Source organism: Heterocephalus glaber, unplaced genomic scaffold (assembly GCF_053883595.1).
Source record: "Heterocephalus glaber isolate CG9 unplaced genomic scaffold, H.glaber_assembly_v1.0 deba00001610, whole genome shotgun sequence".
NCBI classification, from domain to species: Eukaryota; Metazoa; Chordata; class Mammalia; order Rodentia; family Bathyergidae; genus Heterocephalus; species Heterocephalus glaber.
In genome coordinates, this window is record NW_028258381.1 from 12957504 (window position 1) to 12975675 (window position 18172).

The 18172-nt window shown below is 45.8% G+C and overlaps 1 protein-coding gene across 1 annotated transcript in view; it reads right to left on the reverse strand.

Moving 5' to 3' along the window:
* The window catches only part of Abca13 (ATP binding cassette subfamily A member 13), a 267945-nt gene that overhangs the window by 195714 nt on the left and 54059 nt on the right, over positions 1-18172 (reverse strand). The window contains exons 14-16 of the mRNA XM_087196525.1: positions 7229-7366; positions 6044-6224; positions 3239-3457 (exon numbers count right to left, since the gene is read on the reverse strand). Of these exons, the coding sequence (XP_087052651.1) occupies positions 3239-3457; positions 6044-6224; positions 7229-7366 (538 nt within the window). The remainder of the gene's footprint in view (positions 1-3238; positions 3458-6043; positions 6225-7228; positions 7367-18172) is intronic.

Genomic DNA, 18172 nt, shown 5'->3' on the forward strand with positions numbered 1-18172 from the left:
CTGCACCTCTTCTGTCCGCAGCTGTTTCCTCAGGCACTCTGCACACAGCAATCACTTATGCCACAAAATCAGGCTTTCATCGTCCTCCTCCCTGGAGGGCTTTCTTCCTATTGCCTCTAAGCTGTAAGTCTGTGCCCAGAATCATTATCACCTCTCTCCACGCACTCTTAATCCTGAAAAACACTGACTCCGAATAGAGGTCACATACTCTGCCTCGGCTCCTGCAAGCTACGCAGGCTCAGGAGAGCTGGCGCCTCGCTGCTTGTCTAGGCGCCTCCCTGTCCTGTATGGGCCGTGTTCCAACTGGAAGGCTCGGCAGCGCCCAGACATGATGCTACGAGTCCTCTTTCTGAAGCGTCCTTCTGTTGATCTCACTCTTACATCCCTTGGTCTCAGTCTGCTCCTCTGCGTAGGGAAATGCCTGGGGAAATGTGCTGCTGCCAACCTTTCTCCTTCCCTTCTCTCTTTAGTTGGCTCCAACAAGATTTGCAGCCCATCATGCTGTCAAAGTTGCCCTTCTAGAGGTCACTGACGGCCTGAGCTTACTGCATCCCGGGGTCCGTTCTAGTCCCACCTCACTGGACCCTCCACAGCCCCCTGCCCCCACCACACTCTGCTCCCTGGTGGAGCTGCTTCCCTGCACTCCCTCCCCAGGGGCTCCCCTCTTGCCTCCTTGGCTGGTTCCTCCTCCTTCACCATCACCATTGCGTTGGGGTATCCAGGCCCCACTCTATCTTCATGCGTGTCCTCTGCAACCTCGTTACTCCAAACCAGCCTGATTCCCACAGTGCGCTCTAGGATCCCAAGTGGTAAACTTAGCTACGTAATCGCTGCCCGTTGACCTAAAGGCTTGCGTATGGTCCTCTCTTGGTAACTCCGATCTTTTCTAGGCTGAAGTAAGGGCAAGACGGTGTGACAGCCAGCCTCATGACAAAGGTTCACTCTTAAACTTCCTGAGGGCTGCTTCCTCCCTTAAACTCCCATTTTAACAAAGCTCCAAAGCTCTGCATGAAGGAAAACAAGTAGTGCCATGGGATGCTAATAAGAAGCATGTTGGCTGTGAATGTGATGTTTTCAGTTTTCCTTCCCTCTAATTGAGAACTACTGTCCTAAAACATGATCTCGCTCTGATTGCTTTTGTGCAAATTGACTTTGTTGCCAGGCAACACACTGGGAATTGATAACCATTAAGGTTGCCTGGTACTCAGATAAGAGGACAAGGGCCATGTGGCACTGGTGGATGCTCAATTTAGGCCTCAGTCACAATCACAGTAGGGTTTACTGCAGCCCAAGGTAGACAGAATTTTTAAAAATTAAAATAGGTGGCTTGTGTTTTTCTTTATAGATGAGATTGGGCTGTACATTATCAATTTGTTATCAAGTGATATGTGGTCCACACAATACCTGGCCACCTCTTATTAAGTACCCACTCAAACTTAAAATAGGTTTCTTTGCTCTATATTAACCTTTCTCTGTGCATTCAAGGGCCCACTGTCACTTAAATGATGACAGTCACTCAGCCACTTTCTGAAGACATCATGGCACACGGATCAGCCCACCTTGGAGCAGAGAATGCCCTGTTAATGTGCCAACTTTGAAAGAGGGAAAATAAAGAGAGAACAGGTAGCACATGCCGCTGTCCGCAGTGGACCCTGTCCCTGGAGGATTTGTCCATGAGTCCAGATGCAATCTGTATTTGACCTCACGGTGTAAGCATCTGTCCAAAGAGCTTTGCTTTGTTCTACCCCAGAACCTGTTGTGGCTGGGGTCTAAACACCACCACCTATTTCAAAATGAGATCGTGGCTTCTTCCCACTCTGCCTGCACCTCCTGGTCCCTGAGTAATGTGCGCCTCCACCACATTCTGCATTTGTTTCTTTCTAACAAGAGCTTCCATAATCCTGCCAGACTGTGTCCACTTAGGGACCCATGTGTGTGAGCAGACTCATCTGCTCCCAAAGATGACCTCATGCAGGGAAGGCTCTGCACAGACTGACACTGCATGGACCCACTCCATGAAGAGTTGGGGCTCTGTCCCCCATGTGGGCCCCACTGTGGGGCACTGTGGGGCCACCTGCCCTGCCCATCACGACCAAAGGCATGTCACCCCCACTCACTGGAGCCAGGGGAGAGGCTGGGAACAAGTCACCTTCACTTCTTAGACCAGAGAGCTCCTGAGGGCTGTCTATACTGCAGTAGGGGCAATAACACCAGCCACGTACTGGAGAATCCCCTTCCTCTCCCCAGCAGGTCCCGCCTTCCTACAGGCCTCCATCCCACATGCTGTAGCATAGCAACCATCCCAGAGGAGAGCAGCCTAGTGTGCTTGGCATGGAGCCACCTGGGCCCTACCCTCACCCCCCTGTGTGAGCCGCACGGCCCCATTCCCTGAGCCCCAGCTGCCTCATCTACAAACTGGAGAAAGCCCTCCATGTCTCCCGAGGAGAGACCTTCAAATGAGACCACTCCTGTGGTCTCCACCAGCACGATCCTCCCATCAGCGCTTCCCCCAGACCCACAAGGGCTCCCCCTGGCTGCTTCCTCAACTCCTCTTCTCACTTCTGCAAAGCTGACCCTCCCAAGAAAGGCCCAACACCCACCCTCCCTGGATCATCGTCCTGACCTCCTAAAGGCCTCTCCATCCAGCCATGCACCACAGTCTTCTTACCACCCAACCCAAACTCCACTCCAATCCAGAAGCTTCTCCACAGTCTGGTGGCCTGGGACAGTGTGCTTTGTGTTCCCATGTCTGCTGATTATTATTGGCACTCCTGCCAGCTGTGCTTCCGGCAATGAAGAAGCAAGTAACAAGGGACATGGCCTGTCATGTCCGGTCCATGGGCTGGGCATGTGCAATGGGACCTCCCTTCCAGTCACCCTGCCCCACTCAGTACCTACCTGCAGAACCAAGCTCCAACCCTCTGCCTGTCTAGTAAGGCTCTTCCCAACCAGTTTTCTTGCCTACCTTGGCATTCTTTTTATTTTGGGACCCCTAAAGGGACTCTGCTCCAGACACACCGACTTCCACCCCAGCCTATCACACTCCCATGCCAAAGATAAACAAATCATATTTGGCATCGCACTTGCAAAGCCTCCTCAGACCCCCGCTGCTGCTGGCTGTGCCACAGTTCCATGGCTGAGAACCACTCTGAGCACAGACACTGGCCACTGTGTGAAGTCTCCTTCTGCCATCTCCACTTCTGGGAGGTGGCCTGGGGGGTGAGGGCTGCTTACTCACTTATTGACTTGCTGCTGTCGCTCCTTCTTAGTCCACTGTGGTGCCTTTATGGCCGCAAAGAGCTGCAGATGCTCCTGGACGGTGAGGTTGTCCAGGAGGACATCCTGCTGTGGACACACCCCCAGCTCTGCTCGGATGCTGGACAAGTCTGTCTGCAGGTTTCTGCCATTGATGAGGATGGTTCCAGAAGTGGGAGGGTAGAGCCCAGTCAACATGGATCTGCCCAGGAAAACAGACCCGGGGAACGCAGATCACTGTGGAGCTTGTACATAGCTGGAACTGGATGCCAGCAGCCCAGCCGACCCCAGGGTGATGCTGGTGTGGAACACACACCTTCCGCCCACCCATCTGCTACTAAGCAGTGAAGAGCTGGGAGGCAGAAAGTCTTGGGAAGGTATGCATGTGATGATGCCTATCATCCACAGGCTACACAGTGATCACAGGCCACCTAGACTTTGGGATGAAATGCCAGCTTTGCTTTTACAGAGAAGGATACAGACTTTTAAAATGACATATCTACCAAAGACCTCATGATTTGACATAAGCAAACAGAAATGCCAGCCTCAACTCCAAGCAGTCCCAAGCTTTTCTTCCGCTCTCTGGGATCATCTGTACCTGCCACAACGAAGGACCCAAGGGCCCAGTGCTCAGGAAATCACTCGCTCGACTGCACCTCAAGAAGCCTGGGGGTTGCTACTTCTCCTTCCCTGACTCAAGAAGCTTATTATTTATTTACATTCTAAGCTATTTTCTGACTTTTAAAAAGTTAATCATGTACCTACCAGAGGCCCTAGAAAATCTACTCCTAAGTTTTTATGCAAGAGAAATCAAAACAGGTGCAGTACCAGGGCAGGTGCACAGATGCTCACGGCAGCTTTGCTCACTGTCACTGAAAACTGGGAACAGATCCAGCTGCCACCAACACAGGAAAGGGACCCAAACTGTAGTGCCTCCAAGAAGTAGAATACCACTCAGCAATCACAGGACCGAGCTGCTAGGAGACGACAACCAAGGATGGGTGGGCTAAGTGAAGGAAGCCAGACTCAATCCTACTGGCAGAAAGTTCTAGATTTGTAAATCAGCTCATGGGGATGATCAGCACATCAGCATCCACTGGGGCCCAGGGCCACAGAAGGACAGAGGGAATCTTGGAGGGAGACAGAATGGGCCATATCTTTACTCCAGTGCTTCTGCGAGCATGAAGCAAATATGTTCAAACTCACGAAACTGTGCGCACAAATAGACTCTGTCCACTACCCACAAATTATACCTCGATGAACTCAGTGAACAAGTCTTTGCTATATTATTTTCAGCCCTATTTTCGGAATACAATAGTATAGTTCATACAGTGCTCCCTGAGTACACTCTGGGGCTGCTTCCAGGGCCCCCATGGATGCCAAAGTCTCCAGTTGCTCAAATTCCTTAGGAAACATGGCATAGTATTTACATGTAACCTGTGCCATCCTCCTCCATACATTAAATCCTCTGTAGATTACCTAGGACACCTAACGCAAATGTTACATAAATAATCATCTTATAATTTAGAAAATAATGACAAGAGTCTGTACACGTTCAGAACAGGTGCAATTTTTTTCAAATATTTTTAATCCACACCTGGTTGAATCTGTGGTGGAGAGCCGTGGACAGGGAGGGCCTACCCTCCATGTTCTTCTTGAATCTCAAAGATTTTTGTTTTACATGTCTGCCAAGGACCTGGTTCACTCACTGGCCTCTCATCTAAACCCTGCCAGGAAGACACAGACACTTAGGATGACTCAAAGTGTACTTCAAAGGGGCACTAAAAGCAACTCAGGCTGACAACCTTGAAACATCCAGAAACCACAAATGCAGTTTGCATCATTCTGCTCAACAAGAACTCCAGGTTTCCTTGCAGGAAATGTTGTTGTGTCAGTAAAAGCAGGATGTGTAATGCTAGCTTTTCATGTTATTATTTATAAACTGGAGCTTGCCCAATTTGCAGACACTAAAAAGAAAAAAGAAAAACTCAGAGAGTTTTTCAGTCAGTTCTATTTCAGCATCCAAAGAAGCATAGCTCTTATTTCTTCCTACAGCTTGTTTCCAATGTGAGATTTCTAAATGCTTATATATATTATTTTTCTATCTTTCTTAATGAGATTGGGGTAAAGACTGTTTCATTGTTTTCACTAATTGTATGTCAGTTCTTTATATATAGTGAAAAAAGAAAGTGATTTGTAAAGACATAGTCTATAATTTTGATAGTTAGCACTGGGGTATGACGAGCTGGGGGTCATGAATGTCGGGCCTTATTGTTTTTTGGGTGGGAGGGAGATGGTCCATAAGATTGGATCCTTTAATCAAATGTGGAACTCTTGGATGCTAAACCAAAAACCAAGCCTTAGCAACAACAACAACAACAAAATAGAAGGTGAAACAAAGGTGAGTAAAGAATTCACAAATATCCTTCTCCTTTTCATCATCTTTACAGACATGCAAGCAAAATTACACTTAGTACAACAAAAACTAAAAGTGTCAAAGGACTTTCAAAGTGTAAGGTAAAACAGGATGAATTATTTGTTAAAAAGAAAAAAGAACAGAACTAATTTTTTAAAGCACAGTCCACCCATCCCCACCTCTTTGGCTGTAGGCCTAAAAGGCAACTGTGGTGTAAGTGAGGGCCGGGCAGTTCTCGGAGCCCGAGCTCTCTCCTCTGTCTCTGACTCAGTACTAAGACTCAAAAGAAATGAAAGAGGAAAAAAAGCAAACCTTCTGTGTCCCAGGTGAACTGATGCCTTTAAGAAGGGAATGGAGGTAAAGAGAACTCACATGACAGTGGTCTTCCCCGCGCCATTGGTCCCCAGGAGGGCAGTGATCTGGCCCCTGTAGAAGGTGAGGGTCAAGTCCTGCACCGCCACCTTGTGGCCCTCATACTTCTTGGTGACAGACACCAGGGAGACTCCAAGAGGCCCCCCCTCAAGCTCTCCTCCCCTGCTTTGCTGTGATGAGCCTGTGAGGAAGATGACAATTTATCCTGAGAAGATTTCAAAAGCTCCCAAAACAGTGTTTGCACTTATTCATTCATTGCTTTCTTTGCAACTGAACCCCGGCTCTGTGAAACACACTGCATAGTTCAAACATCTTTGTTGAAAGCAAGAAGGGAGTTATGTAATGACCAAAATGTGAAATCACAGATGACAAAGCCCAGTTTACAAAAGAATAAAAAAGACCCACTGAAATTTGTGTAGATGCAGAGACCAAACAACAGGCAGGTTCATTATACACCAAAGGGTCCATAAAAAGTGCTCTCTGGAGGTAAGAGTTGGTAGTTGCTGGCTGGCATGTTCCAAACTTTCTAAAAGGTTCATAGTTTCCTTGTTTAATCAGGAAAAAAACTGAGTTTCTGATGCTGACCTACAGTACAGGGCCACCATAATGGGAGCTCCCAGTTCACACTTAGACTCCCTGAGTGGTCCTTTAGTCAAAGGGCCTGTGTGCCCAGCCCACAGGACCAGCCCTGCACGGAATGTAGAGGGATGGGACTGTTCTGCCCCTGTCTCCTGAGAGCCTGAAACTGACCACCCTGAGAATTTCCCCATTTGTGAGTGGAAGACAAACTCCCTCTGTCACGAAGTCAGTGGGTGGGAAACTCCAAACATTTCACAGTGCACCCCACCCGGTAGCTGCCAACTTTGGCTTTTGTTTTTTTTTACATATTCATTTTAGACCAATCCTTCCATTTCTCAGAATTCTTAGATATGTGCAAATGCAAATAATATAGATAAATAATAAATCACACGTAGCAGGAGCCACTCTGGGGTTTCTAGATGATGCAGGCTAAAAAGGACCAGGGACCTGGACTAAAATGTGGTCCTGTGGCTGTCATGGAGACAGAGAGAGCTGCAAAGTGCTCTCCGGGTGTCAGTACCCAGTCATAAAGGCTCATATGGAAACGGAAAAAGAAAATTGCTGGGGGGGCCTCCATGCATTCAGCAGTGTTACTCCTTTACAAACCTTTCTTGCCAAAGTCCTCATTGACAAAGAACATACTAGAACTTAGAGATAGTTGCTGTTTCTCCACCAAGCCACACATGCTCTTCCAATATGATGCAGTCAGGGGGAAATACCATGGTTTCCGCAGCCCAAAGGCTCCTAAACAGTAAGATATGACTCAAATCAGTTGAACTGTGTTTTTCTATGGAGATGAGGGCTCTGTAATAGAATATCTTAATTAATATAAAAATATCTTTCCTTTTCAGTATATACTTGTGATATGTGATAAACACATTCATCATGGAGAATTGATACATATACATAGCGCATCTTGATCCTCTTTAAATATTATTTAATGTTAATGTTCTCAACATGCATCCCATGCACAAACCAGCAAAGTCCTGGGAGGAGCATATCAGCCATGAGGGGGGCCTCAAATCTCTCTCCTTGGCCTGAGTGAGGCCATCTGCTAGCACCCCTACATCCATTCCCCCAAGATGCCCTGAGGGAGTTCATAAAGTATCGTTGAATAATTACTGAATATTCCTCAGAGTAATGTTTCACCCTCCGCCCCATAGTGCCACTCTATCTTGCTACAGCTCTTCTTTGCCTATCTTTGATGTTTGCATGGATCGCCAGATGAGAGAAAGAGCATGAAGTGCATGAAAGAATTAATTAAAACTTCCACAAAGAAGAATAATTCCTAACACTAACATTTCCATATGAAAACCATCAACATTCCTCAAATGTATTCTGCAAATTCATTTCAGTCCATTTTAAGTCACTTTCCCCTTATTATATGTCAAAATGAAAGGGGATTTAATTCTTAACAGTCCCAATTTTCTTTAATATGTACATGCTAGTTTAAGATGAGAATAACTTACCTAAAGGCCTAAATTCTACAAGTGGTTGGAATGAGAAAGACCCATATGAATATGATTTTATTACTTTGACCATCAGAGACACACATAAGTGTGTACACTTTCTAACTAGGATATTCAAAAGTGATCACTCACTCAAAAACCCATGACCTTCAGAAAGAGAGGGGAGGGGTGGAACTGTTGGGGTCTAGTGCTGAACACTGGCTATGGGCCGCCTTGTGTCCCCAAAAATCCCCATGGTGAAGGCTTAGCCCTGAGCATTTCTCTCAAAGTGGGACTGAACTTGGAAAGATGGTCCTGACGGAGTTCTTAAGGCTCAATGAGGACAAAGGGCGGGTGTGGTGCCCTAATCATAAGAGATCAGGACACAGCTACACAGAGGGGTGACCATGTGAGGACACGGAGAAGTCGGCCACCTACGAGCCACAGACAGAAACTGACCCGGAGATACCTTGGATCCCAGCCTCCAGGACAGTGAGACAACGACACCTGTTTTCAACTGCCCCTGACGTGATATTTGGTTATGGCAGGCCTGGCAAACAACTGCAGGCAGATGTTCTTGAAGACCCTAGCAAACCAAGCTCCATTCCTTTGTAGAAAGAGGACGCGGCCCTCCAGGATAATCAGGTCACATTGCAGTGGCAGTCCATGGGCTCCGGCTGTCCAGGTCACTGTCTGTGGTCCTGACTGTATTAATTCACACAGCACTGCAATCCTTGATGTGCCATTCCTATTATCACTTCTACCTTCCTAACAGAAAGAGAGGACAGCCAGGCCTGTCCAAGGACACACTGCTGTTGGTTCCCAAAGCCACACCCTGGCTGGCCTCCTCTCTTTCATTACTCATGGGAGCACAAAGGTGCCACAGCCAGGGGACAAGGGGGTGTCCTCTCAGACTAGTTGCCCTTGCCTCAGACAAGCAAGGAGATTCATCCCATCTCTAGCACCTCAGTTTCCTTAGCTCCCAGTTACAGCGGAAGCCCCTATCCACACAGTCATGAAGAACACAATGCTAGGAATAAGAGGACATGTAGGAATAAGCAGACACGGGGAAATCGTTCTAGAAATGCTCGCCACTGCTTTGCTCTGCTGCTTGCCCAGGAAGTTTTCCTGCTGAGGGACCTCACAGGTGACATGGCCATGCTCAGGGTCCTGCTGGACACAGCCGCGTGAGGCCCATCACCTTCACAGAAGAAAGTCGGTAAGAGGATTCGGACACCGTTACTGACTTGCTTTGTAGATTTTGAATTAGGATTAAAATCCTAGGAACCTAACTGACAAAACAATAGGAGTGGTGATATGCATCTGATTACAAACTTATGTACTGGAAAAAAGCATAAATTATTTAACTGTCAAAGTAGGGGAAAGTACAAGAAATTATTACTTTCATTTTATGAGATGTTGGACAGCTATTAACAGTATTTTCTAAGGTGTGGGATGACATTATTTTTTAAACAGAAAAAAATTTATATATAATTATGAACCCAATTATGAACCAAAAAGCATCTCAAAACAAAACATAGGAAAGATATACTTAGTTCTGGTTAGCAAGGGTGGAGATAATTGGATTTTTTTCCTGTTTCTCTATAAGAGTAAGCACTTCTCAGACATTTTATAATAAACCCAGATCCAAACAATGCATTATAGCTCAAGTTTTCAGCATCAGTGGGAAGAAACGAACAGTTCCTGTGTGCAGACTGAAACTAGGTGCCCTTGCCTGTTCCGAAGGAATCAATTGAGGATCTTCATCTACTGCGTGCCCCCCAAGGAAATCCTGAAACCAAACCTCAGCTCTGCTCCACTTCAACTTAAGAAAAAGTTACACAAAGGTAGATAAAAATTTCAGAAATGTCTTTCAGTGCACACACCAGCAAGCTGCAGCAAATCCAGGAGCGCCAGGAGAGTCCTGTTGTGGAGCTCCTATGCCTCTGTCCATCATCGGGTCAGTCACCTTCCCTGCAGCCCTGACAGGGAGGGAGGAGGCTTGCTGGGGATGGGTGGGGCTGGGCCACCACAGCGGGCACAGTTCCAGTGGTCAGCCCAAGAACACACAGGGCAGGTGAGGACACAGCATCAGAACAGCGAACCCAGAGGTGGCCGGAGGCCAGAACATCCTGTGCCTGCATGCTGTGACCCAGTCCGCATTTCCTGTTCCCGAGAGATACTGGTCATCAGCCAGCACCAATGAGTCACCCTCTGGTGGTGCAGGGGCCACAAATGAATCAGGGCCTCCTCCTCTTGCAACCTCTGTTCTAATGAACGCCACTGGCCAAAATCACTGAGAGGAACAGGTGCTAACAGACACTGCAATCACATCCAGGGTGGAGGCAGCCCTTGGAACAGAGGGGGAAGTTCCAGAAGGAAAAGGCAGAGGGGTAGGACAGTGTTGGGAGCAATGCTACATAATTCTAGGGATAAATCATTTGGTTAGCCTAGCTCTCTTGCCTACAGCCCAGCTACAGAATAACTCCAGTTTGGCCTCCGGTCACAACTGAGACTTCAGTGATCCAGTGATGCTGTGATTCTCCAGGACAAGAAACATCCTGGGAGAACAAACATCTGCTCAATTCCTCATTGTTCTTGGACTGATTAACATCTTGTTTGCCGGAGATGTACTGAACTCTCTGCAAGCCTTCCATTACACCTTGTTTATCCCAATGTGAACTATTGAACTCTCTGCAAGTCATTTGTTACATTTGTTTCTCCTGATGTACTGAATAAAAGGTGTGGTAAGCTGGGGGCTTTGTCTTTGCTGCCCAGAGCAGCACTGATCAGACCCAAAGCTCAGCTTCTTCTCAGTCTCATTTTTCTACCTTTCCTGTAATTCGCCGTGTGCTGCCATGGCTCGCAGGAGACCAGGACTAACTGCAGAGGTTCTGGTAACGTCCCCTTCCCCTGTCCCCTACAGGACAGCATTGCTAGACTTAGCAAATATAAACACAGGATGCCCAATTAAGTTTGAATTTCAGGCACACGTTTTAACTCTGTGTATATCCCCCAAATTACGTGTGGTTCATCTGAAATTTGAATTTTACTGAATATCCTTATTTAATCTGGTGGCGGTGTCAGAGCACTGGAGGGGGACTGCGCCCCACCAGAGTGACTGCCGAGAGAGGTGTGCATGCCCTGGGGGAGGGCGGCTCACAGAGGACAAGAGCCTTCAACCTGCAGGCACCTTGGAGCCCAGCATAACAGCCAGGCAGCAGAGGCGGCATCCGCCTGATCTGTTTCTAAGAACCTGAACTTTGCCCTGCATGGAGGAGACAGCAGAGGTGGAGGGCAGGGAGGGAGTGACCTGGTAGCACTGGAAGGCATTCCAAGAGTCCCAGATGACCCGGGGCAGTTACAGAGAGGCCAGAATTTGGGCCATGGCTTCAGGGAGAGGAGGGAAGGCAAAGTAAGAGCCTTTTCTGAGTTATAAAAAGAGAAAATAGAGATAAATTGAATATTAAAGATTCATTTGCTAAATAAGCCATCTTGGGCTAATCTGTCCATATTTTCTAAATCCCGTTACTTAACCTATTAATCTTACTGAAGCAAATTCCTGCCAAATCCATGTGTGTGGAGGCTCCTCCAGTTTCCTCTGCTGTCTGCTTTTGCTCACAAATCCGAACTTGTTTTATTTGCAACCTCGAAGCCCACGCACCCAGCTCACATCACCAGATGTAACTGGGCACATGAGTATGTGCAGAGGCCCTTGGTTACACCAAGCTTTTCTCCTGGGGGGAACTGCCTCCCGGCTTATGGAGGCCAGGAAACTAATTTTAGCGCTCCTCCCAAAAGAACTGGCAGTAATAAAAGAAGAAGTCGATGAAATTAGACAGATCAAGCAGAATCCAAGTTAAGTGGAAACACATAAAGAAGAGTCTATGGAACAAATCCTCTCGGAGAGGACCAGAGGCTGGTGGGTGAGCTGTGACCGGCCAGGGAATTCTCTGGTGCCCCATCCTCGCAGGCTGGGGATGTCGGGGTCAACCTGTGAACCTGTGAGTGAACAGAGAAAAACGGACAAAACAGAGGGAAAGCACTGATGTGCATGGAGCTTGGAGGGGGGGCGGGGACTGAGAGAGCTGGGGGGGTTTCTCACCTTCCACCTAGGGACACTTCCACACAGTGATTCTCGACATGGTGAGATGCTCTCATGGTGTTTTAGAAATGTGGGAAGGGCCACTTTTGGTTGGCACCCTGAATGGCTGCTTTTAAACATAAATTATATTTTTATCCTTGCATGGAGCAGCCAACAGATCAGGAGACTATGCTGCCAATGAAAAGCCAGGTTGTTACTCACAGCTGCTAGAGGAGAGAGGGCAGCGTGCCACACAGGGCCACCCGGGGAATCTCTGGATGGGTCAGGGCAGAGAGGACGGCAGGAGTGGGCTCTGAGCCCGTACTGTGGTTTCCCAGGGAAGGAAGAGGTAAGAGGCCAGTAAGCAAGAGCTGAGGCATTGTGTGAGCTGCAGACTGCCCGAAGGGCCACCTCTAGGTATTTGCCCCATGGCTTGGGGTGATGCAGGCATGGGGTGAGGATCCGGAGTGCCACAGCCCTGTAGGGAGTGGTGGGTCGTGTGCTCTGGGAAGAAACGTTTGCTACCAGCATGGCTGATGTCTCCTGGAACACACGGGAAGGGACAAGTGTCCCACCATCCCTTGGTGGTTCGGAGCCAAGTAGCCTTCCTCTGTGAACCCGGCCCTGACCCCCTTCCTTCTCTAGGAATGTCTTCTTCTATAAGTGGAACGGCAGAGTCTGTGCCCTTATTTCACCCAGGATGACGTCCTCGAGATTTGCCAATGTTGCAGCAGGTGTTAGAACTCCGTTCCTGGTTTCTACGCCTGAATGATACTCTGCTGAACTAACAGACCACATTTCCTGTATCCATTCATTCACTGATAGCTGCTTGGACTGCTTCCACCTTTTAGCTGCTATGAACGTGGGTGCACAAATATCTTTTAGACCTGCCTTTCAATTCTTTGTGAGGAGTTGGTCTCTTGAATGCTTCCTGCTGGCAAGAAAACTCTTCTGGTGGAAACATTTCTCTACTCTTCCCCCAATCCTGCATCCCAGCTCCTCCACACAGCCCTCATACTCAGAATCCTTGAGAAAGCCTGTGACCATGTCCACTTCTCCATTCCCCACTCTATCATTCAACTGCCCCTTCCTCAGAGCTGAGCAATTGTAAATCTCCACACATCCTGTGTCCAGGTGGATCATCACTGGTGTGCAGAGCTGCCAGAAGCAGAAAGAATCAGAAAATCAATGAAAGCTTCATCTTAAAGGAGATCCAAGAGTCCAAACAAGGGGAGCCATGCCCATCTTCAAGATGGAGCTTCAAACCCATCACTGGAAATGAAAAACAAAGTCAGAAAGGAGGCTGAGAGGTGTAAGAACGGACAAGGACCAACGACAAGAGGGGAAGAGGGAGAGAGAGCCCCAGGAGCCCCAGGCTCCTCCACTTTGTCCGTGGGAGAGCGGAGATGTCACAGACATCAGAGGAGGCAGCTGCAGGCTCTGGCATAATGCTGGACATGCATTCACAGTGGATGGTCAAGCCATCCCTCCCTCCAATCTACCTCACCTCCAGGGCGCATCATTGACTTTTCAAAGAAACTTCCTACTTTGGATTACATCAAACTAAAAATTTAATGCAAAGCAAAGGGAAAAACTAAAATGTAAAGACAACCCACAAAATGGGAGAAAATATTTGCAAACCATGTATCTGATAAAAGAATAATTTCTAAATACACGAGAGACTCTAACGGCTTAATAGTCAGAAAACAAATAAACCAACTTTTGAAAGGACAAAGGGCCCAAGTAGACATTTCTCACAAGAAGACACACAGATGGCCAAGAGGATTATGAAAAATGTCCAACAGCACTAAGCGTGAGGCAAAGGCAAATTAAAATCATAATGAGCTACCACTTCACACTTGCCCAGATGGCTATGATCAAAGAGATTAAAAAGTGCTAGGGAGGGTGCAGATAAAAGGAAACGTTGTATACTCCTGGAGGAAATGTAAAATGGTGCTCCCATAATGGAAAACAGAATGGAGAGTCCTCAAAGAGTGGATAAGAGAACTACTGTATGATCCAGTGACTCTAACAGTGGGTATATATCCAAAGGACTTGAGATCAGTATGTTGAAGAGACATCTGCACTCCCGTTGTCATTACAGAATTATTCTCAATAGCTGTGACAGTTGTTGTCCACCAGACTGGGTTCAGAGAAGGAATTAGTAAAGCACACTTCTGGTTGCATCTGGGTGGGTCATAGGGTGTGACTTTGGGGTCCATATCTGATCCTTCACCCCTTCCTCTCTGGCTCTTCCCCTGCTCAGCTTCCTGGTACTATGACCTGAGCAGCTTTTCTCCACCACACCCTTCCGCCATGATGCTTTTGCCTTGGAGCCAGCTGACCATGCACTGAATCCTCTGAAACTGTGGGCCAAATTAAATCTCTCCTTTAAGTTGAGGGTTGGGTATTGTGTCCCAGCAGCAAGAAAGCTGGCTAACGCTTGAAGCAAGATAAGAAATCAACTAAGTGCCCTGTGATGATGCATGAATAGGGAAACTGATTTATATAGATGTAAACCTAAATGTGTGTCTACATATATATGTATTTCTACATAAATACACATATACGGTCATTGCAGAATTATTCCCAGTAGCTGTGTAACCTATGTTTACATAAATATAAACAATTTTATATAAAATGCTTTGTGTGGATTTTATATACAATTCCATTACATATATTAATTTTGTTACATATATTTTCTGATATATAGTTACACAAAATTCTGATTCTGATTCTCTCTGCTCCGGCAGCCTGGACATCAGTGACTGATCACCTGGAGAAAGAATGTGCAAAGATTTACAGAAGTTCGCTCAGGGGCAGGGGAGATCTGATGAATGGGGTGGAGGACAGACAGCTGACTGTGGTCACAGTGTGTGTATACAGAATAGAATTCTGTTCTGCCTTTGAAAGGAGATCCTGCCACTGGAGGGTAGAGAAATAAACCCAAAGGACCTTATATTAAGTGCAATCAGATACAGAAAGACAAATACTACTTGATACCACTCATATGGGAAATCTCAAACAGACTTGGCAGAGTGAGATGATAAATGCCAGTGGCCAAAGGGAGGGGAAATCAGGAGACACTGACTGAAAGGAACAAAGTTTCAGTTATGCAGATGGAAGCAGCCCTAGATGTCTGCTGTACAGCATCCTGCTTATAGTTACCAACTCTGTGTTTTATACCTAACCATTTGCTAGGAGGGTAGATCTTATTTCACATGAACAAGAAAGGAAGGAAGAGAGGGAGAGAGAGAGAGAAAGAGGAGGGAGGGAGGGAGGAAGGAAGGAAGGAAGGAAGGATGGATTTCCTCAGCCTGCTTGAACACACGCACATTTTATTTCCAGTTCCGTCCTTTAGTCCCTTCCGGGAAGACCAGAAGTCAAATGTCTCACATGTTCGCTTACAGATCAGAGAAAATAAAGGGCTGCTCACCACTGGAAAGGTCTGTTCTTTCTGCCAGCATCAGGCTGGTTTGTGCCCAGCTATGCTCTTCCTGTGCTGTGGATGTTCGCTCTGCCCCAACCCCATACTTTGGTTCCTTTTTCTTTTACTAAATCATTTGGCATTTTGAAAAAAGAAGTAAGACATAGAGTCTGTTTGTATCGCTTATTTGAACAAAAGATGTGCATGTTCAATGCAGACAAATGGAAAACAGAAAAACATAGAGAACTACACATACACACTTTGGCACCCAGCCCAAGTGATGTGTTTCTAAAAACATTTAGCTTGATGTTGTTGTACCATGTGCCTTATTTCAGAAAGCCCTGGGCCCACGGCACCACATGATCTCCCTTATTCCACACCAATATCTGCCCCTGTAAAACAGAAATTCAGTGGCTGAATACTATTTTACAACACTCCAAGCTGTTCATAACAGAAGTCACCTAATCAACCTACTGTTCTTAGAAATGAACATTTCCCAGACTTTTGCTTTTACAAATAATCTGCAATAAACATAAATGTTCACGTCTTTCGAGCTTACATTTTTGAATCGAGGACAATAAAAATTTTAGAGTTTTTTTATACATACGATAGCAGTTAATCAGCATTATTGCCATTTTCCCTCCCTCCTATATATTTCTACACTGATTATAATCGCTTTTTATCATATTTCCAGGCCACAGAAGGAAAAAGTTTTCTTTTATGCACATTCATTTTTATGATCTTGTAAGGCATTAAGACTTCTAAGAAATTTATTAAGCAAACTTTTTTGTAACAATGATTTTTGAAGTTATTTGCTGATATTTCTATTGATATATCCTTTTTAAATTTGACCATTTCTTTCCCACAGTTAATAAGCTTTTTATAAGCTTGTAAAGTATCCTATAATTTCATTTATTTGGATATTTTGAAAAACTGATTTAAATTAATATAAAGGAAATCTATGAGTTTTTATTATTTATGTCTTTGGCATTATGTTTAGAAAGGCCTTATCTATTTCAAAAATTAAACTTCCTCTAGTTCTCCGATCTTTTTAGTGTGATTTCTTTTTTCTTTGATGGTAGTGTGGGAATTGAACCAGGGCATTATCCACACTAGACATATGTTCTACCACTGAGCTATACTCACACCCCTCTTCATTATTTTAATACTATTTATTTCCACTGAATTTATGGGTAAGAGTATAACTTTTTTCTCCCCAATTGATTGAAGAATGATATATTCTTCCCCACTGAATAAAATTGCCAACATTAACACAGTAAATGACATGCACTTGGACTGGGTACTGAGCTTTCTAATCTGTCCCACTTTTTATCTATTTTATCTAAGAACTCCACTGTTTTAATCCATGTCAATTTATAGTAAGATTTTGTATAAATCATCAGTTGCCACCATTCACCATCATTATTTTCAATACTTCATTATCACTATATTATATATTTATATTATTTATTCATTCATATTTAGATTTATATATTTTATGTTTATATTTATATTATATATTATATTTATATATTATATATTTATATATTATCACTATTTTATATTTCTAGCTATCCTTTACAAACATTTTATCAATTAAAAATAAATTCCTCTCTTTGACACTTTCACTTAGATGATTTATGAAATCATAATGTTACATATTACCCATTACATAATTTAAAACTATAGAAATTTGTACTTTAATTTGGAGAAAATTGACACATTTAAAATAACGAGTATCTCTGTTGAGTAACTCAACAGCTTTTCATTTATCCCACTCCAAACTATGATCACCAACATTTCCCTTTTTCTTATTAGATACACGGTCTCTTCCTCACTGGACTCACGCAGGGTGCTCTTCAGCTACCAGAGTGGATTTCCTTGCCCGTTGTTCTGTGTTCTTTGCCGACAAGACAGCGATGCTCCTGCCTTTGTGCACCTCTGATGAGTTGTGTGATTGATTGCTCGCCCCATTTTTGTAGCTGATTCTCTTATATAGAATGATGGTTCTGTCTCCTCCTATAGCTCTATTGGTCTTGTTTGTTCTCTTCCTTCTGCTGTAGCTGGAGCTTCCCTCTCAGCATCGGCCAGGCCCCTGGGCACCTACCTCCCTGATGTGCTGAGAGCACACAGGATGCCAGGAGCAGCTTCCCAGGGCCCAGCACTGTGAGGCAGGAAACTTCGGTGACCCTGATAATCATCCCTGGTGTGTGCCTTTGCCCTTCTCCACCCTGCTCCCCAGTGTCAGTGTCTCCCCGAAAGACAAGCACGCAGGATTGCACCACCATAAAGAACAGTAATCCCCAAGGTCACAGTGACAGACCCCAGTGCCCACTTCCTCTGCTCCCTTTTGCGCAAATCCAGCTGGTCAAGCTGCAAAAGGATGTGGAGTTGGAAGTCAGGACAGCTGTCTCTGATGTGTCTCTGTGCTGTCTTTCTCTGTCCTCTTCCTTTCTTCCCCTCTCTCTGTCTCCCTTCTTCTCTTTCCAGAACTGTGTTTTACCTGGGTGCCCTCCCCTGGAAGTGCCCAGAAGGTTAGACAAAGGCACCTCTGCCCTGCCCTGACTCCTCTCCCTCCTACTGGGCATGGG